This window comes from Ceratotherium simum, chromosome 3, assembly GCF_057802395.1.
Source record: "Ceratotherium simum simum isolate JZ-2026a chromosome 3, ASM5780239v1, whole genome shotgun sequence".
NCBI classification, from domain to species: Eukaryota; Metazoa; Chordata; class Mammalia; order Perissodactyla; family Rhinocerotidae; genus Ceratotherium; species Ceratotherium simum.
Genome location: NC_141902.1, coordinates 79,073,025 through 79,095,674, shown reverse-complemented (window position 1 = coordinate 79,095,674; position 22,650 = coordinate 79,073,025). Strand labels below are relative to the sequence as shown.

Sequence of the window (22,650 nt, the reverse complement as noted above, 5' to 3'; positions counted from 1 at the left end):
CATTTGGTTCAACCCAATATGTATATTTTTTCCAGTTATTTGCATGCCTTTTAACTTTTTACATAGTCACTTTTGTTGATACATTATGGCTTTTGTGCATTGAGTCTTACTTTAAAAGTTCTCTATTTTTGATGATACAAACTTTTAAAAATATTTTATGTTTAAGACTTTATTCCATCTGAAATCAATTTATATTTTTGTCATCGATATGCACAGAGATCTAGTTTTTCTGAATTTGTGGACAATTGTCCTAACCCTGTTTATTAAACAGGATGTTCTTTTCCAGCAGTTTTGGACTGCCACTTCCATAATAAACTTTGCTACTGTGGATATATTTCTTCATTTTCTGTTTTGTTACATTGATCTATTTTTCTGTTTCTGTGGCAGTACTATTCTAGTTTTAATTAGTAGGTTTTTATAGTATTTTGATAGCTGTTAGAGCAAGTCCTTTGTCATTGTTTTTTGAGGTTGTTTTGGCTATTCTTTTTGTGTGTGTGTAAGAGGAAGACCAGCCCTGAGCTAACACCGGATGCCAGTCCTCCTCTTTTTGCTGAGGAAGATTGGCCCTGGGCTAACATCTGTGCCCATCTTCCTCTACTTTATATGGGACACTGCCACAGCATGGTCTGACAAGCAGTGCGTCGCGGCACGCCCGGGATCCCAACCTGCGAACCCTGGGCTGCCGAAGCGGAGCATGTGCACTTAACCACTGCCCCACCAGGCCAGCCCTGGCTGTTCTTGTACTGTTCTCTTACAAGTGATTTTCACACTGACCTTTAGTCTCATAATTTTTTATTTTACTAATGTATAGTCTCCGGAGCAGAGAGGAAGAGAGAATTTCTAAACCTGGGGCTATTTCAACTCCTGTAAAGCATGCAGATGATCATACACCTAAAACAGTGGAAGAAGTTATAGTTGAAAGAAATGAGAAACAAGCACCCACTCTTCCAGGTAAGCCTAGCAAAATACTAAGTTCAGAAAACATTAGCCATCACACTAAAGTAATTGTCAGGATTTACAGAAAACTTAAAAATACAATTATTATTGCTATTATTACTGCTCTGCTGCTGCTACTACCACCACCACGCCTTTGTGAATTTTTCTGTATTTGATTTCCAGCTATTTCCTTGTAAGCAGAAGGTTGGCGTGGATCAGCAGGCTTTCATGAGTTTTTTAAAAATTTTCTAGATAGAAGTTATTCATGGTTACCAGCTACTCACAGTGAGTAAGGTTCTTATGCAGCACTGCTCATTAGAGAGAAATGTTAGATTGGCTTAAGAAATTTTTTTTCAAAGTTACTTTGCCTGTTGAAAGTGTTTCACTTTATAAAGTATACCTAATAGAGCTGTATATGAGACCAGAAATAAGAAATCTGCAAGGTTCTGAGATCTGGTTGCTTGAAAGGCCTGGAGATTTTGGTTTTAATGTCTCTCAGTTCCTTCTCTCAAATCTTGTTTTTGCTCTGCTTGTTTAGTGGCAAGACTATGGATATTAAAAATAAATTCTACCATAGTGAAAAAAGAAGGTTGCTTTGACAGTCTTAACAGAGGAACGTAGGGATTCTCTCTCCTTATATTTTTTTTCTTTGATAATAGATTTTTCAAACCATAACAGCGGAAGCTGTGGAAAGCACAGGTGACCAGTAACTTGCATACTTGTTATAAAGACATCAGAATTTATAACTGTGAACTCTATATATAATGTTCTTTATCAGGTTCTCTGAACTTATATTTTTGCTGATGAATTTTGTATATTTTACAGACTTTTTATTGTTTGGTTATTTTCTTTTTTAATTTTTTTGTGTGTGTGTGAGGAAGATCAGCCCTGAGCTTAACATCCATACCAATCCTCCTCTTTTTGCTGAGAAAGACTGGCCCTGGGCTAACATCCTTGCCCATCTTCCTCCACTTTATATGGGACGCTGCCACAGCATGGCCTAACAAGCGGTGCGTTGGTGTGCGCCCAGGATCCGAACCCCGGGCCGCCAGCAGCGGAGTGTGCACACTTAACCGCTACGCCACAGGGCCGGCCCTGTTTGGCTATTGTCACTGGTTGCTTACATCATTATTCATTTTTTTAAAAATGATTCTTGCACAGTTTTTAAATTTTCTTTCTTTTAGAACCAAAGCCTGTATATGCTCAAGTTGGACAGCCAGATGTGGATTTACCTGTCAGTCCATCTGATGGTGTCCTGCCGAATTCAACTCATGAAGACGGGATTCTTCGGTAATGCAATTTTAAACTTGTGTTATCTTCTGTATCCATTATTAAGTATTATTTAAAGTGAGCATTCAGTTGCAAACTATGTTGCATATACTTTTTAAAGTAGTGTATTACCACTTAACTTATGATTAGATTTGAAAACAACAAAGAAACTTTTTGGATGTTTACTTCTTTCTCACCGCTGTCTCCTACCTAGTTTTTAGATCAGGAGTTACAAAATTAAAAAATGGTTTTCTATTTAGACATCAGAATTTTCACAAGCTTTCTAATGCCCTGGCATTAAAAAAACAAATACGAAAAAATCAGTTTCTCCATTTCAGCACTGTTGACCTTTGAGCCAGATAGTTGTTTATCATGTAGACTTGTCCTCATTGTGGCATGTTTAGCAACATCCCTGGCCACTAGCTGCCAGTAGCACCCTCCAGTTGTGACTACCAAAAATATCTCCAGACATTGCCAGATGTTTCTGGGGGGCAAAATCGCCCCTACTTGAAAACCTGTTCTAGATTCGTGAGCAACTCAAAAGTAGTTTTTGATATTCCACACCTTTTATTACTTTATATTTTATACTTGATGGGGTTAAGATGTAAATTTTATAATCAGGTTTCAAACCATCATGGTCATCAAATTAGTCTTTTGTTGCCTCTGTGGTAAAAGAGACATGATGTGAGTAATTGAAAATTACCGAATTTCTTAAAGTGGGTTAAATGTAGATCCCTGCTCTCATCTATTTTTTCTGTTAAAGAAAATTGGTTTGCCATAAGACCTAGCTAGGTAGAGAGAAATAGCTCCTGAAATAGATGGGTATCACACAAGTTTAAAATCATATATTTTTAATATTAGGTAACTGGTCATTCAAAATTCTATAAATTGCAAAGAAATAGTCCCCTTCTTTTACCTTTCTTAAGAATTGCTTGAAAGCTTTTTTTTTTTTTTTTTTTTTTGGTGAAGGAAGATTGGCCCTGGGCTAACATCTGTGCCCATCTTCTTCTACTTTATATTTGGGACACCTGCCACAGCGTGGCTTGATAAGTGGTGCGTAGGTCCGTGCCCAGAATCTGAACCTGGGAACCCCAGGCCACCTGAAGTGGAGCACGCAAACTTAACCACTATGCCACTGGGCCAGCCCTGCTTGAAAGTTTTTCTCTCTCTTTAAGTTTTCAGAAAACTTTAATGATTAGATTCCAGAGACGTATTTCCCTGGGAGAGCCCTGAAGAACAGATACCAAAGAGGATTAAGGGTGTGGGCAGGATTTCCTAGCTGAGCCAGGAAGGGTTGGGTTATTTGTTCAAATCCAGTGGATGGACTTGAGGCAGAATGGTTAGTGAGAGTCTACTTTTTACCATTGCAAGTAGTTGATATATTGCAGGTAGGGCAGAGTGTAAAATGTCAGGCATCAGGGGCTCATGACACCAGGAGTTTGGGCCTAAAGCTGTCCTCGAGCAGTGGTTTTAAAAAGCCAAATTTTCGTGAAGGATGCAAACTACAATCAGCTATTTTTACTTTTTGAGGCACACTACATTGGTCAGTGTTAGAAGAGAAGGACTTCCAGGGACCTGGAGTCTTAAGGACTTTGAGGAAATGTTTAAGAGCTCTCTGTACAATTGTTTTGGGAGAGGAGTCTGTGAGAGGGCTCCAGACTCAACTGGAAAAGTAGGATACCACCACAACCAAGGGACTCACCCTCCATGATAAAACTGGTAAATCGTTTCAGGGAGGGGCCAAGGCTGCCACCAACCCTGGCAGTGACTGACCTCATCTAACCTACAGGTCCTTAGGTTTATGTTTAGCTAACGTTAGTTCCAGATGAGGAAACCAGATCAAATGTGAATACCTTATAAATTCTAAAAGCTAAGATGGTCTTTAGTTGTTTTAAAAGGACTAGACATCTCTCTTTCCTCAACTCATTCATTCGTTTATTTGATTTGTGTACTTTAGTTAGTTTCTAATAATTTGCCCATTGTTGCTTCGTGAATTAAGAGGAAAGAGACTTTTTCTACACTTCATGTCAAAATAGGTAAAAGAATTGTGTGTCTACTTGGCTTGGAATGTGGGATAGTTATGGAAACCTAGAAGGATAACTTGTAATTATGTGTGTAATTTGTAGTTAAGTACCCTAAAGGGTAATTTGTAATTATGATTTATTTCTGCCCAGCCATTCTTCTAAAGCATCCTTCAGTATTTGTTTTAGCAGTGTCACCAGGTTCTGACACTACACCAATTATAGAGGGATGTGCACGCGTTAATTCTTTCCCATTCTCTCTGTAGCAAGAAAGGGGCAGAGATTGAATATGAGGCTACTCCAGAAAGGCTGAATGATGATAAGATTTTTATTTAAAATTCAGAGGGGCTACAGAGTAAGTGATCTGTGTGAACTAGTGCAAGAGTTCACCAACTGCCAAGTTTAAAAACCACTTTCTGTTGGATGTAGAGATCACAGTGCTTGGAGCCTGATTTGACTCCCTGGTATTAGAAAAATTGGTCAATTTATGCTTCAATTTCTACCTTTAGAAAACAGTACTTCTCAGTTATTCAGTACAGATGATATGGTATGAATTGGGGTGGAAGAAAATGGGAGTGTTTTTTTTTTAGTCATAGGGTATGTACCATAAACATCCAAGACTCTGAGAGTTGGAAAAACCTTGTTTGTATAATTTTGTAAATTAGTATGTAAAGCAGCACTTGCATATTAAATTCAGATATTTCAAAACTTATTTTGTTAATCAGAAATTGTGCTATTAAATTTGATTTGGAATTCTAACACTAAATTTTATTCAATAAACGGTATGGGGGATATTTCAGAGATAATGATCCTTTATTTCATTCTGAATATGGTTTTCATTGTAGCAGTTTGCTGTAACTTTTCAAGTTTCTCTTAACTATTTTGAATGAAATATTTGTTTTAACAGGCCCAGCATGAAATTGGTAAAATTCAGAAAAGGAGATAGTGTGGGTTTGCGCCTGGCTGGTGGAAATGATGTCGGAATATTTGTAGCTGGCGTTCTAGAAGATAGCCCTGCAGCCAAAGAAGGCTTAGAAGAGGGTGATCAGATTCTCAGGGTATGTCATATATCAAAAATGTGGGTTTGAAAGTACTTACATCTCTAGAAAAAGGCATCAAACACAGCAAATCTATTATAGATTGTAGTCTGTATCAGTCTCTTGAACCCCTTAAACATTCAGGCTGAGAATCCATCAGGTCTTGGTTGTGCTGGACTGTCAATTCCCATTTGTGCATTTGCTCTTGTTTACTGCTATGTTATATGTTACTACACAGTGTGATGCTCTGGTGTCATTTTTATCTCTGGTGTTCATAGAACCTACAAAAAAATAAGTCTTAGATCCCTAAAATATCCACCTGGTAGTCTTTTAAGTTGAACTAAACATTCAGCCTGGCAAGACTCTGCCCTGGGCCACAACTTGCCAGCTGGCCAACATCAGGTGTTCCTCTCCCAAGAGAGTAGTCCGTGCAGCTGTCCACATAGCCCTCTGGTACCCTCTTCACCCCAGGTGATGGTTCAGGTGCAAGGAGATGGGATGTACATCAGGCAGATGAGTAGGCAGCCTTGGCTCTGAAGCTTTATACCCCCTAAGAGAGAGGACCAGTTACAAGAGTCAGGAAAGCCCAGTTTAGGTGCAGTCTACCAATAGGGTCTTCTTTCTTTTGTTGTTGTTTTTTTCTTTCTTTTCCATAAATAGTGTTCCCTGGTAACATAGTACCATCTTTATCTCTCTCTTCTCCTCTTAAAATATTCAAACTATCTGGCAGATAAATTATGTCCCATTTAAATCAGAAAATCAAATCTATCAAATGTGAGTTTCTTTTTTTGCTCTACTTCTCCACCTCAGTTATCGTTGCCACCTGTTTTCTTTTCTTTTCCTGCATTCAGGCTACTTCCTGCCTAGGTCCTGGATTCAGTCTCCTGCTCCAGAATCTTACTGCTTGGTTCATGTTTTTCTCTTTCCCTCTCATCTGGCTCTTTATCTATCCTCCACTGTCTTATTTCTCTCCTTTTGCTGTTGAACTTGTTGAAGGTATTGTCGAGTCCCTTCCCTGCTTTCATTTCATTCATTGCTGTCATAAAGTTTTATAGTCTAGCCTCCACCTTAACCACTGCTGGGTCTGAATTTTCATAAGGCATCATTGACTGTCATCCCCAGCCCTCATTTTCCTTTATCTCTTAGCAGTGTTTTGACTATCTTAAGTAATCCTTCTTTTAGTGCTTTATTGCTTGGATTCTATAACACTGCCATTCTGGTACTCCTCTAATCTTTTTAATTTTTTTCCTACCTTTAATGATTCTTCTAAGACTTGAGGAATGTCAGCAGCTCCCTCTTGCTAGTCAGTCTCCATCTCAGGTTTGGTCGCTTAAGTCAGCAGGCCACAGTCAGAATCTTTGCAGTCTAAGCTCTTTCCAGAGTCCCCTGCACTGTGCTAGCTGCCTGTGGCCATTTTCATCCTCCTCCTTTCCCTTCAAACTTAGCATGTCAGAAAGTCAAGGCATCATTTCTGACTTATTGATTTCCACCTGACATTATGTTGTGATTGCTCCTGATGGTATTTACGTTGTCCTCAAATACAACATTGTATAATAATGTTCACTATACTAAAGAAATTAAACAGATCTTTATTACCACCTCATACCCTATTTGAAGTAATCAGGGCATACATCATTTTAAAATTATTTCTTAATAGTTTATTTTTATTTTGTATCAAAAAAGTAGTGCATGTTGATTTTTTTTTTTTAATGTGAAAAATCTCCGAAAGGTGAGAAGATAATCCACCTGTAATCCTGCACAGTCACTAGTGACATTTTGATAAGTTTCATTTGGTCCTTAAGAGCTTCTAATATAAGTAAATATTGAGTTGGCAGACAGTGAGCCTACATCATATAGATGCTCTTACAGAGATGGCACAGTGCATACACTGTTTCTTTTTAATCTTGTTTCTTTTTTATTTCTTTTTCAGAGACTGAAAGTAGGGCTCTATTGCACATTCACAGAATTTTTAATTTTTTTTATTGAGGTATAATTGACATAGAACGTTATATTAGTTTCAGGTTACATTCAAAGAACTTACAACTTAAAAATTTAAAGCCAGCGATTTTACAATGATAAATATTTTAAATTAGAAGTTGTCTTTTGTGGTTGAAATTGGTTAGATTTTGCAAAGGATGATCTTTAATATCAGAATGCACTGTGGCTACTCTTTAAGTGAATTTATGCCTTTGCTCACTTTATTTACTTGGTTTCTGCTGTTTTAAAAGTAAAATAAATTTCTTCCCTCTTAAAGGTGTGATATTTTAAAATTAGGTAAACTCTGAGATTGTTTCCTGTGTAGATAAATATTTTTATAATCTTAAAAGATGGCCAAGAGTAATTTGTGAAATGTATTTTAACCAGGTAAACAATGTAGATTTCACAAACATCATAAGAGAAGAAGCTGTCCTTTTCCTACTTGACCTCCCTAAAGGAGAAGAAGTGACCATATTGGCTCAGAAGAAGAAGGATGGTGAGATACTGTCAGAAAATGGAGAAAATAAACCTGTAGAAGTTTGAGGACTTAAATAGGGATTTTAATTTCAATTTTTTAAATAAATCACTCAAAGTTGAGTGATAAATGAATTTGTTAATCTCAGAGGGAGTTTAAGTCATTTAAGGGTTCACAATCTTACACTATGCTCATTAGCACAGCATGATAATAGGACCAAACTTTATGGCATTCTGATTTAAGTAGAATGCCATCCAACCCTTTATAAGGCATAGAAAAATCCTAGTTGTTTACTAGCCATCAGAACCACACAGAAGTATATACGGGCAGCTTCTGAATTTTGTACTGATGTTATCTATGCAATACACTCTGATGTTGGTTCGCATTAATTCAAGAGAATGCCTAATTTCTCTGTGATTAAGCAGATACACTTTTCATTTGGAACAGAGTTTCTCAGCCTCGGCACCATTGACATTTTGGGCTAAATAATTATTTGTTGTAGGTGCTGACTTGTGCATTGTGGGATGGTTAGAAGCATCCCTGGCTAGATGCCAGTAGCTTACACACCCTCCTTCCAACACATACAATTGCAACAACGAAAAATGTCTCCAGGTATTTTCAGATATCCTCTAGGGGAGCAACATTGCTCTCATTTGAGAACCACTCATTTAGAAAATGGGAATATCTATAATACTTGCAGTGAAATTAAGTTAGATGATTTAAATAGAAGGCATGTGTATGGCTTTAGACAAGTTGCTTTATCTGTTTCCACATCAGTTTCCTCATCTGCAAGATGGAGATACTAAGAGTTCCATTTCATGAGGTAGTGGTGATGTACATGAGACAAAATACTTAATACAGTACCTGATACATAGTAAGGATTCGACATTTGTTGAATACTATTGTTTTTGTTATTAATGTTATCAACGCATCTTTACATAATATATTCCCTTCAGATTAATTTCTTAATTCCACTAACTGCTGATAATGTTTTTGTTTTGATTCCTTTTAGTTTATCGTCGCATCGTGGAATCAGACGTAGGAGATTCTTTCTATATTAGAACCCATTTTGAATATGAAAAGGAATCTCCCTACGGACTTAGTTTTAACAAAGGAGAAGTGTTCCGTGTCGTGGATACCTTGTACAATGGAAAACTAGGCTCTTGGCTCGCTATTCGAATTGGTAAAAATCATAAGGAGGTAGAACGAGGAATCATCCCTAATAAGAACAGGTAGGAATGTTTGGATACTTCTCCTAGAACAAATTAAGTAAATGATGATAGAAGGTTTCAATCCCCTGGGAAATTTTGGCTATATAAAGCATTAGTTTTCTTTGTATTTGTCATATCTATAACTGACTGACTTGTACACACTCCTTTATTTTAGTTTAACCATTAAGGTTTAAACTGCATGTGAAGTTCTATCCAGTATTTTGACATTTTGTTTCATTATGGGTCTTTTTCCATTTTGTTTTTTGAATACCCTTATTTTATTTTATTTTTTTTAATCTTTTCTTGTTCAGAGCTGAGCAGTTAGCCAGTGTACAATACACACTTCCAAAAACAGCAGGAGGAGACCGTGCTGACTTCTGGAGATTCCGGGGTCTTCGCAGCTCCAAGAGAAATCTTCGAAAAAGCAGAGAGGATTTGTCAGCTCAGCCAGTTCAAACAAAGTTTCCAGCGTATGAAAGAGTTGTTCTTCGAGAAGGTAGTTTATTTTCTACAGACTAACCTAATACTCTTTAATGTCAATATGCTTAAAAAAGAAAAAGTGTGAACTATGGTACTTCTCATTTGAATTTCTCCCCAGCTGGATTTCTGAGGCCTGTAACCATCTTTGGACCCATAGCTGATGTTGCCAGAGAAAAGCTGGCAAGAGAAGAACCAGATATTTATCAGATTGCAAGTAAGTAGCTTCGAGACTGATTTAAGATGAGGTTGAGTGTGTTTCTTTACTAGTTACTCTTCTAAAGGATAGGTCTGATCCATTCACTTAATAGAAAAAAACTTTTTATAGGTGAAAATTTGCAGTTTACCCCATATATTTAATTTTGTGGGAAACCTGAATGATTGTGTCCTTGTTCTACCAATTCCCTTTAATAATAAGAAGAATCACCATTTGTGAAGCTCTGGGCTTCATATGAAAACTGCTTAGCACACAGTCTTGTTTAATCCTGACGATATCACCATGGGGTAAGTATTAGACTATCCATGCTGAAGTCAAGCAACCTGAGCCTTAAGAGTGGTTATGGTCGGGGCCACCACCAAACTCTTTAGTGTCTGATGACACCCAGCTAATGAGTCACAAAACTCGGCTTTGTACCTAACCCTTTCTGGCTCCAGTCCAGGGCTTTCAGTTATTAAGCTAACAGAAATTCCCAAATATGTATAAAGGGTAATAAAAGCATGATTCATGCTATCAGTTATTATTGCAGACATTTATAGTAAGTTAATGTTAAATATAAAGATTGAGGATGTAGTGCTTTAAATGCCTAACGGATTTTACTTCAGATTTTTTCATTAGTTTAGCTATTATAGTACTTTAAATATGCAGACTTAGTTATGACCCCTCTGGCTTGCTTTAAGATATATGTAAAACTTACATAGTTAAACTTAACTATTTTTTTTTCTAATACAAAAATATCATTCTTTATTTGGAAAAGTTAGAAAACTAATTTTGGCATATATCACCATCACACTAAATTTTACCTTTTTGTATTTTTTCCACCCTTCCCACCCTTCGTAAACATACTTCTGTGAAATTTTATTTATACCATTTTCCTTTTAATAGATAATACCATATTTTCATTTTATTATCTATTCTACAATCAAATTGTGGTTGATTAGTTGTTTGTATAGTGTGTTTCAATTTTATATTTTACTATCACAGAGGATGCAGAAACCTGTTCAAATTTTGTTTGCTTGTTTATGCTCTACCTTGTTTCCCAAAGGATTTAAATCCTCAAGAATATAGCTTTTTCCATATTTATGATGATTTTCTTGGACAAAATTCCCAAAGATAGAAAGGAATGAACTCTAAGACATGAACATTTTCTGCCTACTGCTCTGTGTAATTATTACTGCTTTCCAGAGGGGTATGCCTTTGTTGGTGGTGGTTTTCCCACTGGCTTTGTATGAAACCCTCATTTTTAAACTACATAAGTACTAATTTAAAGAATCAGAACATTAACTTGTTATTATATTGCTTTTCATTTGGTTGCTGGTGAAGTTGGATGAGGATATTTATTTTCTGAAACTCAGAAAATTTGCATACAAATGATAGTAAAATTTGAGCAAGTTATAAAATGTTTATTTCTGGTTCCCCATTCAGTTTGTTAGTTTTTTTCAAAAGAGATCTTTTTTTGGTCATTGTTGGTAGAAAACGTTTTGCCTGAAGAAGTTGATGGTGTCCCCACCCATAACCAAATTTAGGATTTTTGAACTCAGGAAAAGCAAGTGTGAAGACTTACAAAGCTCTACTTTAAAGAGGAATTGATTGGTTTAATTGGGTTTACTCTACATCCAGGCTCTTATCAAAGGGACTCAGCTTAGTTATGTGTCCTCTTTAACTCAAAAGACTCTGAAGTCTTTTGAGTTAAGGAATTAGTAGCATTTTCTCCAACCAGAACTCCCCGTTGATCTCTCTCTCTAATTCTTTTTATAATTTTATTTATTTATTTATTTTTTCCCCCAAAGCCCCAGTAGATAGTTGTATGTCATAGTTGCACATCCTTTTAGTTGCTGTATGTGGGGCGCGGCCTCAGCATGGCCGGAGAAGCGGTATATCAGTGCGCGCCTGGGATCCGAACCCGGGCCGCCAGCAGCGGTGCGCGCGCACTTAACCACTAAGCCACGGGGCCGGCCCTCTCTCTCTAATTCTCCTGTGTCCATCAGATTTGAAATTCTGCCCTCTTGGCCCATGGAGCTTTGTGTCATGATAGTCTCATTCTCTAGGTTCATTCGCCTTGTCCCTCAGTGTGACTTTTATCCTTCCAAATCTCTGCCTTTTTCTGATCTGAAACACCAGAGCTCTTCCTTTCTTTTCAAGCTTTCCTTGTGACGAGAGTCACAGACATTGCTGTGCCATTTTAAAAAGTGAAGAACTTCATGTAAATTGGACCTCTGAGATTCTTCGTTAGAAGTCAGCCCATGCTGAATTTGACATGTTATACACTAGTAGAGAAGGACGGGTTACCAGTGTGAAACCACAGCCTGTCTCACAGTTACAAACTAATGGTCTTCTCTGCTCCCAGGTTCCCATTCTACTGCTGTAAAAAAGGTCTGTAACCCAGAGGCCCCCAGCCAGTCTGCTACAGCAGTGTTGCTGATGGGTTATGGACCTGCCCAGGTACTGATCTCGCCAGCCCTCAGTGGCTCAATGGGGCTCTGCCCAGGAGAGGCCTCCTCAGTTTACGTCAGTGTGCCATACAAATAATACTATTTTCTCTGTGTGTCACAGTGTATTTGGAAGTAGTGCTATGCCAGGCCATAGTGGAGGCTTAGGCGGTAGAAGAAAAATGTGTGTCCCTATATACATGTTTTTACGTTTTTTTAATGGCCAATTTTTTCCAGAACATTAAGGTAGCTGGGAAACTTTTGAAAAACATGAAAAATATGTGTATTAAAACTCACATTTTAAGTTTAAATATTTTATTTATACCAAACACAGAATTTATAATTTTATTTTCCTGGCTTTAATGGAAACAGGCTCATCAATATTATTTTTTAAATCTACTCTTTGTCTCATTTTCACTTGAGAGAATTGCCATATTTGAAAATTTCACTTGACCAAGGGACAGTCTTAAATAATTTTTACTCGTTCCATTTTTGGATTCTGTTTAAAATTTTGATAAGTTGTTCATTGTGGATTATTAATTTTGATTGAACATATTGCATCAAAATATTACTTGATTACTGAGGTTTTTGGGCATCCCATTAAATTTTGCACCTGAGGCAAGTGCCTCACTTGCCTTCTCCTAATCCTGGCATTGTTGGGAAGCATTGATCTAACCCAGTGATTCTCAGCCGGGGACAATTCTGGCCCTTCGAGGACTTGTGGCCATGTCTGGGGACGTTTTTATTTGTCATAGTGGGGCCGAGAGGCATCTAGTGGGTAGAGGCCAGGCCAGGAATGCTGCTAAACAGGCCATAGTGCACAGGACAGCCCCCACAACTAAGTATTACAGAGCCCAACTCCACTGTCAGTAGTGCCCAGTACTTGAGAAACTCTGATCTAACCAGTGGAAATTTGATGTTTTGTTTTTGTCCTGAATAGAAAGTGAACCACGAGATGCTGGAACTGACCAGCGTAGCTCTGGCATTATTCGCCTTCATACAATAAAGCAAATAATAGATCAAGTAAGTTACTAAAGATGGACCTATTTCATTGTAAGTTGTGAATGTTGTGTTTTTGAGTGAGATGGAGTTTGGTTACTTTGATAATAGTCATATATAGCATAGCGATGTTTCAGTCAACAACAGACCACATATACGATGGTGGTCACATAAGATTAGTTCCATATAGCGTAGGTATATAGTAGGCTATACCATCTAGGTTTGTGTAGGTATTCTCTGTGATGTTCACACAATGACGAAATTGTCTACCAATGCATTTCTTGGAATGTATCCTCATCGTTCAGTGATGCATGACTGTAGAAGGTAGTTTTTATAAAATTATTACTGGTGTACCATAAGAAACTTAAGCCCTTGTTGAAAGGCATTATAGTAATCACTTTCAAGGGAATAGTACTAAATGCATCAAAATATCTTTCGTTACCACAAAAAAAGTGTATACAATGTTCAGATATATTAATAGACTGTTTATATTGCATCAGTACAATTCAAATTGTACTTTGATATTTATATGCATAAGAAATATGTTGTTACTCTTTTTTTGTGTGTGTGAGGAAGATCTGCCCTGAGCTAACATCTGCCAATCCTCCTCTTTTTGCTGAGGAAGACTGGCCCTGGGCTAACATCCATGCCCATCTTCCTCCACTTTATATGGGACTCCTGCCACAGCATGGCCTGACAAGCAGTGCGTCGGTACACGCCCGGGATCTGAACCAGCAAACCCTGGGCCGCTGCAGTGGGGCGTGCGCACTTAACTGCTTGTGCCACCAGGCCGGCCCCATGTTGTTACTCTTTAAGATCATGTCAGGAACATTGAATTGTTATACTTACTTTCACTCTCACCAAACACAGATAATACTGTCAGCTAGCAATTATTGCAGCTGTCTTCAAAGTGAGCTGGTTAAAAAGTTGTTTTTTTTTAATTGGGCTAGAAATTATATTGAATTAATTTTTGATCACAGATTTTTCTAACATGCCGCTGAGACATTTTGGAGCACAATTAAAGGTCCATTCCCTTTGGAATGTAGTCTAGGCTGTGACTTTGTCAGAAGGTGATGATTCTTAATTAACTGTGTCTTGTATCCTTGTTTATTTTTTTGTATGTGTCTCTAGGACAAACATGCTTTATTAGATGTAACACCAAATGCAGTTGATCGTCTGAATTATGCTCAGTGGTATCCAATTGTAGTATTCCTTAACCCTGATTCTAAGCAAGGTGTGAAAACTATGAGAATGAGGTTATGTCCAGAATCTCGGAAGAGTGCCAGGAAATTATATGAGCGGTCTCATAAACTTCGTAAAAATAATCACCATCTTTTTACGAGTGAGTATGTTAAAGGCGTTCTTTCAGCTTAAAGTGTCTGGGCAATGATATGTAGGCAAAAACGTTGTGGTGTTCATATACTAAAAGTTAAATAACCTGTGCCTAGAAAGCCTCCTGTTGTATTAACAGCTGCTGTTTGAAAGAAAGTGTACCATGCCAAAATAGAAATTTCAAAGATTTCTATCGTCAAATATCATCTTTCAAATAACTCGTAATGATAATTGAGCTCTAAGCAAGCTTGAATGAATTCTGACTTTTGAGTGTTCTAACTGTAAAACAATGTTGTTAATTTATTTTCAGCTACAATTAACTTAAATTCAATGAATGATGGTTGGTATGGTGCATTAAAAGAAGCAATTCAACAACAACAGAACCAGTTGGTATGGGTTTCTGAGGGAAAGGTAAGAAATTTCCTATTAGTTTTTCAACCTATTCAATAGATTATGTAACTAATCAGAGATGCCTTTGAGTTACCGTTATTTTCTAATTAGATTAACATATTGGAGTAATTTTGGGAGAGTTAGCTTTTAGGTTTTTAGAATTCGTATGTAGGGGTTATGAAAGTTGTTTTTGATAGTAAGAGATTCTGAAATTTCCCCACCTATTGAATTACCACTTAAGTGTGTTCTCTCAGAGAATTCTCAAATGATAACTAAAAGAGCAGGGTTGAGTTCTGACTCTGCGCCTTCTGGCTGAGGAATGACTTTGAACCTGGCTTCCGTTTCTTCCTCTGAAAATGAGGGGAGTTGAGTGAGCTAGATGAGTGTTGCCCAAAGGGCTATTGTCAGCACATGAGATTTGTGACTTGCTCTGAGAACAAAAGGCACTCTGATGGCGAGTGATGGGTGGGAACTAACTGCAAACCACAGCCCCCATGAGGGCCCAGGATTCACATATTAAAGGCTCTGAGAAGTCTGAAGTTGAGAATATACTTTATTACTTTGTTTAAGCGTTTCCCTAAATTCTTTTTTTTTTTTTTTTTTTTTTTTAAAGATTTTATTTATTCAGTTTTTTTCCCCCCAAAGCCCCAGCAGACAGTTGTATGTCATAGGTTCACATCCTTTTAGTTGCTGTACGTGGGACTCGGCCTCACGTTGGACGGAGAAGTGGTGCCTCGGGGCGCTCTCGGGATCCGAACCCAGGCCGCCAGCATCAGAGCGCGCGCACTTAACCGCTAAGCCACGGAGCCGGCCCCCTAAATTCTTACCTAGGGGATTTTTTTCTTTTTTTTCACTCAGCATCTGTTAACATTCTTAAAACATACCAGGAAATGTTGGACAAAGCAGTGCATTCTTTTTGGCTTTGAATTTTGATTTTATGTACATTCAAATGGCCAGCTTTAAAATAACTACTTTCTGTTATCAGTCTTTCTGGTTTTATAGCAATCTTTGATGGGAAAAGTGTGTTCATTTTGTTAGGAGAATTAATAGTTTTCTCAAAGTATACAGTTGAAAGAACCTTTTGTTTTTAATGTCTTTTACCTTCAGATCAGTACAACATTAATAGATTTTGATTGCTCAGGAAGATTGAGAATATCTCTTTTTTTATTTTGTTTTTTGTATTTCCTTCTTGGCTTGGTTTTTGTTGTGTTTTGCCCCTGCATGGCCCCTACTTTCCTCTGCCTGGCTATAGCTACAGATGCTCTGGTAGTGCATGCTGCATACTTAGGACCACCGTGCCCCTTATCCAGCAAATACACAGCCTTTGCAAGAAGAGATGTTAAAACCCTTGCATCTAGAGGTAGTGACTGCTATTCCCACCTGTAGTAATGTGTCAGAACTATGGTTTTTGTCATCAGTACCACTCTGGGGGATGGACTATGCATATGAGATCATCAGAGCACTTTGAATAACTGACATATCAGCTGGGACACTTGATAGATAAATCAAGGTGGAAAAACCCACTACACCACTATACAGCAACACACTATTACTAATTTTTATTCTTGAGGCATTTGATAACAAGGATTGCAGTCCTCTCCATACTAGTCTTCTGTAACAACACAATTCTGTTAGTAGCCTTAGTCAGGTAGAATGTTAATAGTCTGCACTGGTGATTCTTGAAATGAAATTAATTTATAAATGCACAAAGTTTACCGTCTACCTATCCAAGAGTTTTTTTTAATCCGCAAATCTTAATTTTCTATAATTTCTCTTCGTGATATTATTGTGTGCTTCTTTTCTTTGCTTGAATTTTAAAATAAAGGTCTAGCTCCCACAACTTTTTTTGTGAGGAAAAATAGGTCGTTTATTAGTAGGATAGATTGATGTATTTTATAAATTAGAAAAGTTGTTACAGTTGAAATCAAGCTTGATTTATCCCCCCTTTCCATTCAAGTATATTTTATCAGAACAGATAGATTCTTAAACTAACACCACTTCATTTCACATTGACTTTCCTGAGCTACTTTGATCTAATTGCTAGGAAGAGTTCCTTTTTTTTGCAAGATCTGATACAGTCTTGTATGTTCCCTACTAAACCAAGAAGAGTTGTCCTGAGGCTTTCTTAACGTGTTAGGCTTATGTCATTTCCTGGTTCAAAGTAACCCATGGTTCTTGCTCACTTCTGCACTTCATACCACTGCAAAAGCTAGATGGATTGGAGAGTTCCAAGTTATTCTTTCCCAAGGCCTTAAATATTTCCCTGGCTGGCTACTGGGTTATAGTCTTCCAGAACCCTGGCAAGGTAAAGGTTAGAGTAGATAGTGAGAAGACTTCTCTTCTGCAGCAGCCATTACAAAGTTTAGAAGCCATTGAAATTTCAGTGAGAGAGACTCTGCTGTAACAGAGCAGAGCCCTAGGATTCTCACTCTCCCGAGCCCCACAGGTACTCTGCTGAAAATCACAGCCACCAAGGAGGCCTGACATGGCCTAGTCTTTTGTATCAGGAAGGCAGTGCTCAGGGGCAGGGTCTTACAGAGCCAGGCATGGGACTGCGTGGAAAGCTCAATTCAGGTGTCTCCAGCCTTACGTTTGTCCTTCAGTCCATGTGGAAATAGAAGAAGGATTGTCTGAATTCTGGATTCCAGATCCTTCAGCTCTCGTGCCGAACTGGGCACAATGTCCAGGCAAGATCTTCAGAGACTGTTCTATTTAATCCAGGTACTAGTTTCAAATTAGTGTCCACTGAAAGCCTGCTGATGCAACTCCTTAGTTCCATTTCCCTCAAATACTTCTCGTTTTCTTTCTGATCTACTCAGAAGATAATGTAAACTATTAAAAACTAACTCAGCTCTTAATTACTTGTAAAAGAGAAGTATAACTGCATTTCTCCCTCGCCATCCATTAGATACTGTATCTGTGAAAAATAACTTAAAAATTCTTAATGAGTCGACCAGCACTTAGGTAATGCTTTTCCACTGTGTTTTACAAAAGCTTTAGGGCCAAACACCAATTTTTTTTAAAGTTGTTTTCTTTTTATATATATAAGCTCTTACTCAACTTGAACTGTGGCATTTATTTTCATAGTTGTTCTCACAGCGCTGTTCTGCCAGTGTGTGCTTGTTTCTCTGAGCTTGGTTTGGTAGCATTCTCCCTCTTCACCTTTGGGCTGAAAAGCTAGTGACTGACAGGTTTTACAAACCTGAGCGGTGCCAGGGTTTCTTCATTGTCTTCTGGAGCTAGGCCCCAGAGTCCAGCTTTGTCCTGGCTGGCCGGCCAACATTTCATTCATCCAAGCCCTTCACATTTCAAAGGATGTTCTGTGTGTTTGCATGTGTGCTTGTACAATCTTCTTGACCTTTCCTGACCAGAAGTTTCGAGAAATAGGTGTGATTTCTCCCAAGAAAACTATCCTTTTCAATCTCCCTGTGAAATAAAGGCCATCTCTTAAAGAACTACTGAATAAAATTTTTAATTTACTTTTATTTGACCCAGGCGGATGGTGCTACAAGTGATGACCTTGATTTGCATGATGATCGTCTGTCCTACCTGTCAGCCCCAGGTAGTGAATACTCAATGTATAGCACGGACAGTAGACACACTTCTGACTATGAAGACACAGATACAGAAGGCGGGGCCTACACTGATCAAGAACTAGATGAAACTCTTAATGATGAGGTTGGGACTCCACCGGAGTCTGCCATTACACGGTCCTCTGAGCCTGTAAGAGAGGACTCCTCTGGAATGCATCATGAAAACCAAACATATCCTCCTTATTCACCACAAGCGCAGCCACAGCCAATTCATAGAATAGACTCCCCTGGATTTAAAACAGCCTCTCAACAGGTAAGCAGCAAGCATTCAACGTTTTGTAGTTAGAGGTGCATTATTAAATTTTAGATTGTGGTGACTGAGTTAAAGAATATATCTTATCCTTTCTCCAGATTAAGAATTAATCTTTAATTTTGATTTGAGAATCCAAAGGACTTCATTCTAAACTTTGTGTTCATCTTACACAGCAATATATTAAATTTTTTTAAAAAATATAGGACATGAGGTCATAGTTTTGTTATTCAGCACACTTAAAATGTATGTCTACCAGCCACTATAAATGGAAGTGGGAAGTTAGCAGTAAACAGAAACACTATATTTAAAATATTTTAAACACTTCACAGAAAGCAGAAGCCTCATCTCCAGTCCCTTACCTTTCGCCTGAAACAAACCCAGCATCATCAACCTCTGCTGTTAATCATAATGTAAATTTAACTAATGTCAGACTGGAGGAGCCCACCCCAGCTCCTCCCACCTCTTACTCACCACAAGCTGATTCTTTAAGAACACCAAGTTCTGAGGCAGCTCACATAATGCTAAGAGATCAAGAACCATCATTGTCGTCGCATGTAGATCCAACAAAGGTACCTGTGCTGCAGCGTTGCACTAATTTGTTGCTCTCCATCAATCTAGCATATGATCATTTTTGCTTTGCCCTTTAAGTGTTCCTTTTGCTTTTTTACTTATACACCATAGTGCTTTCAAATCAGTACAAATCATTTTAGTTTTGTAGTTTGCATGGCTTCCGGTGGTATACTGATTATTTGAAAACAGGCCTTTTAATTGGGATTTGTGCTTAATATTTTTATTATTTTTATTTTTTGATTTTCAGTATCTTCCAGAATTCCTTGATAAAAAATAGTTGAGACCCATCTTGAACATTTTTATGTTTTATAGATCATGGTGTCCATAAATTTTCTTTATAATTTTTATTTTCAATATCCAAATCAAGTGGAATCAGTAGTTCAGTGCATTAATTTTATACTAAATTTAATAATTAATTATCTTTAACTCACTTTTCATTTAGTACATGCTAAAACTTAAAAGCCCCTACCTACGTTATAAATTTTGACCTTTCACTTAAACTAGCTTTCTCCACTAATCTCTTTCTGTCCTGGTAATCAATGGTAGAATATACCATTTTCACATATTAAATCATAGTTTATCTATTAAAATAGACTAAAATTAAAAACAAGCCTTTGTACTTACCTGTGAATTTTTTATACAGGTGTATAGAAAGGATCCCTATCCTGAGGAAATGATGAGACAGAATCATGTTTTGAAACAGCCAGCTGTTGGTCACCCAGGCCAGAGGGCAGACAAAGAGCCTAACCTGAGCTATGAAGCCCAACCGCCATACGTGGAGAAACAAGCCAGCAGAGACCTTGAGCAGCCCACATACAGATATGACTCCTCAAGCTATACAGACCAGTTTTCTCGAAACTATGACCATCGTCTGCGCTATGAAGATCGCATCCCTACGTATGAAGAGCAGTGGTCATATTATGATGACAAACAGCCCTACCAACCTCGGCCTTCTTATGATAATCAGCACCCTCGAGACCTTGACTCCAGGCAGCATCCTGAAGAGTCCTCAGAACGAGGGTATTTCTCACGTTTTGAAGAGCCAGCTTCTCTGTCCTATGACGGCAGACCACGCTATGACCAACCACCTAGAACCTCCACCCTACGACATGAAGAGCAACCAGCTCCTGGATACGACATGCATAATAGGTACAGACCGGAAGCACAACCCTATTCTTCAGCAGGCCCTAAAGCGTCTGAGCCCAAGCAGTATTTTGACCAATACCCACGAAGCTATGAGCAAGTACCATCACAAGGATTTACCTCTAAAGCAGGCCATTATGAGCCTCCCCATGGTGCTGCAGTTGTCCCTCCTCTAATACCTGCATCTCAGCAGAAGCCAGAAGTTCTGCCTTCAAATACCAAACCACTGCCTCCACCCCCAACTCTCACTGAAGAAGAGGAAGATCCAGCAATGAAACCACAGTCTGTGCTCACTAGAGTTAAAATGTTTGAAAACAAAAGATCTGCATCGTTGGAGAACAAGAAGGATGAAAATCACAGTGCTAGTTTTAAGGTAAATACGTAACTATGTCTTTCCTGCCTTGGGTGCATAAACACATTCAGTGAAGAGCAGTTCAAAATGCTTCTTAACCCCACCTCCCCACACCACTCCCTGAAAATGAAACTTGTTTTATAATTATTTGTTTTGGGGCATGTTTGTCTTATTTTTTACAGCCTCCAGAGGTAGCATCTAAACCTGCAGGTGCTCCCATCATTGGTCCTAAAGCCACTCCTCAAAATCAGTTCAGTGAACATGACAAAACATTGTACAGGTAGGTACACTTTGTGGTGTTTGTGGCGAGGAACTGACCAGGAATCTGACCATTAGTCAGTTAGCAAGCCTTGTACTATGTTAGTAGGGGAGAGAAAGGGAAAGGGAGAGGATCTTGTTTGTCCTTCAATGAAAACTACCAGCCTTTCTAATTAAAACAGTGGTCCTAGAAAGAAAAATAAAGGTCTTTGTTATACTTTCTGTAACAGATCTTTCGAAAAGATATTTTCCTAGCAAATGATTAAAATAAAAATTTTAAAGCCCTAACATTTGTATTGTTTTTTTCAGTTTTAAAAGTGCTTTCAGACGTCTGCTTTCAGACATGTGAACTCTTAGCTTTTAAGGGTAAGGAAACAGACTCAGATTGGCTAAAAATAACTAAAATTAATTGTTTAGTGAGCATGTGCCACGTGCTTGCCATTGTGCTAAGCACTTCAGGGCAATGAAGGAATATGGTTGTTTTCCCCATTTTAAAGAGAGGCACTGAAGCTGAGAGGGGTTAAGTCGCTTACAGGACTTGGTAGAGCTGAGAGAGAAACCTGGCCAGCTGTGCTGTTAACCGTGGCCTCATCATACTGCTAATAAGTGACAGACTGGATTTGGGTACAGTTCTTCTGCCTCACTAGTGTGTTTCATTTGCTTACATTTGTGCTTGTAATAAAGAGGAAGTACTATCTAACATATGCATTTTCTTCTTATTTTAGTGATGTCTACTGCTTTTCATGAAAATGTAAACTGTCTCCTTCAGCCAGTATCATTAGCAAATGAGCAGTTTTACATAAAATAAACTTCTAATAACTGAAAGCGTAGCCCTTTTTTCATATGAAAACTATTTAAGTGTATCCATTTTTGATGCAAAGTTTCTGAAATTTACTAAGCAGAGCATACATAATGGTGTATTAATTTGTTTAATAACTTAACTTTCTTCCTCATCTGTTTCCTGTGCCCTCTAGAACTTTGGACTGGATAGAGCTATTTCCTTATATGAGGATCATTTATTGATCCTGGAGTAAAGTTCTTAAAAATCCTTTTTAAAGTTCTTAAATTCTCTCAGTTATTGTTGCTGACATTGGTGTATGTATTTCGAGTTGTTGTCCACTGTCTTGGTTGCATTCCCTTTTCTGTTTCTAATTAACTGCTTCTCACCGGCTATGAAGCCTCTAATCAGATAATTATCAAGTTATTAGATTGTGTTAAAGGACTCACAAGTCAGAAGAGGGCTGCCTTTTGAGTATAATGTATGAGGATAGGGATTTGGAATATCCATTTTGACTATTGGACTGCTCGACTGGATTCTGAATAATCACATCAGTCAATGAAAGGTCAAGATAAAGGATTTATACATTCCATCTTCTTTGTAAAAGTAACATCTAAAAAGTTGTTCCATTTGTCATTCATTGTCAGGATCCCAGAACCTCAAAAACCGCAACTGAAGCCACCTGAGGATATTGTTCGGTCAAATCATTATGATCCTGAGGAAGATGAAGAATATTATCGAAAACAGCTCTCATACTTTGACCGAAGAAGTTTTGAGAACAAGCCTTCTGCACACATTCCTGCTAGCCATCTCTCAGAGCCTGCCAAGCCAGTTGCTTCTCAGAATCAACCAAATTTTTCTGGTTATTCTTCGAAGTAAGTTATTTCACCTAAGACTTACCTTTTAAAAGTAAGATGAGACTTAAAGGTTCGA

At 38.0% G+C, this 22,650-nt stretch overlaps 1 protein-coding gene across 8 annotated transcripts in view; it reads left to right on the top strand.

The window, feature by feature from the left end:
* TJP1 (tight junction protein 1) overlaps window positions 1-22,650 on the top strand; it is a 242,385-nt gene that overhangs the window by 203,652 nt on the left and 16,083 nt on the right. For 5 of the 8 annotated variants that reach the window (XM_087428839.1, XM_087428838.1, XM_087428837.1 and 2 more), the window contains 15 exons: window positions 812-951; window positions 2,121-2,226; window positions 5,134-5,284; window positions 7,628-7,736; window positions 8,728-8,947; window positions 9,238-9,422; window positions 9,525-9,620; window positions 12,990-13,072; window positions 14,180-14,390; window positions 14,691-14,791; window positions 18,266-18,616; window positions 18,946-19,185; window positions 19,830-20,702; window positions 20,864-20,961; window positions 22,365-22,592. In XM_087428839.1, the coding sequence (XP_087284965.1) occupies window positions 812-951; window positions 2,121-2,226; window positions 5,134-5,284; window positions 7,628-7,736; window positions 8,728-8,947; window positions 9,238-9,422; window positions 9,525-9,620; window positions 12,990-13,072; window positions 14,180-14,390; window positions 14,691-14,791; window positions 18,266-18,616; window positions 18,946-19,185; window positions 19,830-20,702; window positions 20,864-20,961; window positions 22,365-22,592 (3,192 nt within the window). The remainder of the gene's footprint in view (window positions 1-811; window positions 952-2,120; window positions 2,227-5,133; window positions 5,285-7,627; window positions 7,737-8,727; window positions 8,948-9,237; window positions 9,423-9,524; window positions 9,621-12,989; window positions 13,073-14,179; window positions 14,391-14,690; window positions 14,792-18,265; window positions 18,617-18,945; window positions 19,186-19,829; window positions 20,703-20,863; window positions 20,962-22,364; window positions 22,593-22,650) is intronic. The other 3 variants (XM_087428840.1, XM_087428841.1, XM_087428842.1) reach the window with 1 other exon arrangement.